Source organism: Geospiza fortis, unplaced genomic scaffold (assembly GCF_000277835.1).
Source record: "Geospiza fortis unplaced genomic scaffold, GeoFor_1.0 scaffold55, whole genome shotgun sequence".
Lineage (NCBI taxonomy): Eukaryota > Metazoa > Chordata > Aves > Passeriformes > Thraupidae > Geospiza > Geospiza fortis.
This window is the reverse complement of record NW_005054308.1, coordinates 9,098,544-9,100,462: the sequence shown is the minus strand read 5'-3', so window position 1 is coordinate 9,100,462 and position 1,919 is coordinate 9,098,544. Positions and strand designations below refer to the sequence as shown.

Sequence of the window (1,919 nt, the reverse complement as noted above, 5' to 3'; positions counted from 1 at the left end):
CCCCGCCCCCTCCTCCTCCCCCGCCACGACCACCCTGCGGCGGAGTGCCCCGGGGCACAGGGTCGGTGCCCGCAGTGCCTCGCTGCCCCCCGGGAATCTGCAGGGCAGGAGAGTGGGCTCCGCAGGCAGGAGCAGAGTCGGGGACCGGTCCCCAGGCTGAGGGGATGGAACCCTCGGGGACGGGACCCCTTGAGGCTCCCAGCCTGAGCCTGAGGGTCTCTCAGCTCTGTGCCCGGGATGCTTTGGGCAGGAAAGCAGAGGGACCATGATGGAGGTGGTGACCCCTGTGTGCGATGTGCCTGTCTTGGGGCAGGGGGGTGGGGACCGCGTTTGTCCCCCTTGGAGAAGCAATGCCCTGGAGCTGATCCCCCACCGGCATCTCCTCTGCACCTGGCTGGGGACTGAGGGGTCCCTCCGTGCTGCCCCTTGGGGGCGGGATCTCTTCGGAGCCAAGTCCTAGAAGACATGGCTGGCAGGAGGAGCAGTTCCTGGGCAGTCTGTGGTGCTGGAATGCCCAGGCCGGGAGCTGAGGCCAGCTCTGCTTGCAGTGGGAGGGAGGAGGGTGCAGGGCTGAGGCTCTGCTCTGTTCTGCTCCAGAGGGCACAAGCTCTGTGGGAGAGCTGAGGCCCCAAAACTGTTCCCCTGGGCAGTGGTGGGTGCCCGCCCTGGGCCCCATCCTCGTGAGGGTGTATTTGCTGGTGCAGCAGCTCAAGGAACAGCCTGAGGCCCCATCCTACAGGGGCTGCCCAGCCCCTCCCTTTCCTTCCATCCTAGACACCCCACTCCCATTCCATGGGGTATCCTGGGTGGTGTTGCTCTGCTTGAGGGAGCCTGGCAGAGTTGGCACAGCCAGCAGCAGCACCCAACTCTGGGCACTCCAGCTGTGGGGCTTGCCATGCTCTGTTGGCACCAGCTGTAGGTTTGGATCCTGTGGAAGGTTTCTCTCAGCAGCACTGCTGGCATTCACCCTGCCTGGCTGTGCCCTGACACAGTGCTGGGCCCTGGGGTCTCTGCCCTGCCTGGCACGTGGTGGCAGCCCTGTGCTGCCCCAGTTCTGGCTCCTGCAGGGACAACAGCAGCCTTGAGGGGAGCCAGGCAAGTGCTCAGCCCCCCAGGTGCCCTGGCATGGGGTGTGCACAGGCTGCTGTCCTGGCTCAGAGCCCTGCCAGGGTCTGGGCATGGCACATGTTGGAGCTCAGCTGTCAGTCCCTCTAACCACGTCTCTGTCTCTTTCTACCCTCAGGGAGTAAAACCCAAGGTGTGGTGCAAGGCGTAACCTCAGGTACGAGCCCCTCTGTCTTCCTGCCACGGTACTCCGGCCCTGAGAGCATGGCCACACTAACGAGATCAGAGGCTAATTGAGGGGCTGATGTCACTCTGCTAAAGCCTCTTATATAACAGGGCCGGCAACCAAGGATTTGCAGCGGCTGCTCACACTCCTTGCCCAGCTGCAGAGCAGTGTCATGTCCCCCTCCCCTCCCCACCAGGGCAAGGAAGTGAGGAGAGGCTGATCCTGCCCAGCATCTCCCTGCCAGCTCCCCTGTGGGTGGCGCAGGGCATGAAGCCACAGCTGGGCACCCTTTTTGGCACGGGGGGGCACTGATGGGCACCCTGGGCTCTTGCAGTGGCTGAGAAAGCGAAGGAGCAAGCATCCCAGCTGGGCGAGGCCGCCTTCACCGGTGCCGGCAACATTGCGGCGGCCACCGGGCTGGTGAAGAAGGAGGAGTTCCCTGCAGACCTGAAGGTGAGAGTCCCCAGGCACTGCCATGCCCGTGGGGAGGCTGGCACATGCCCAGCTCTGGCGAGGAGCCCTTTGGCTGTTCCCCAGCCCCAAAGCAGAGAGCACGAGGGTGCCCAGGTGGTCTCCTCGTGCCCCGGGCGGGCACGGCCTCGTGCGCGGCCTGTGTGGACGTGTGCGC

The 1,919-nt window shown here is 65.0% G+C and overlaps 1 protein-coding gene across 1 annotated transcript in view; it reads left to right on the top strand.

Annotated features, from left to right (window-relative positions):
* The first annotated feature begins 265 nt into the window (after window positions 1-265).
* SNCB (synuclein beta) overlaps window positions 266-1,919 on the top strand; it is a 3,152-nt gene continuing 1,498 nt past the window's right edge. Inside the window, exons 1-3 of the mRNA XM_005418840.1 lie at window positions 266-317; window positions 1,244-1,282; window positions 1,626-1,744. Coding sequence (XP_005418897.1) covers window positions 266-317; window positions 1,244-1,282; window positions 1,626-1,744 — 210 coding nt within the window. The remainder of the gene's footprint in view (window positions 318-1,243; window positions 1,283-1,625; window positions 1,745-1,919) is intronic.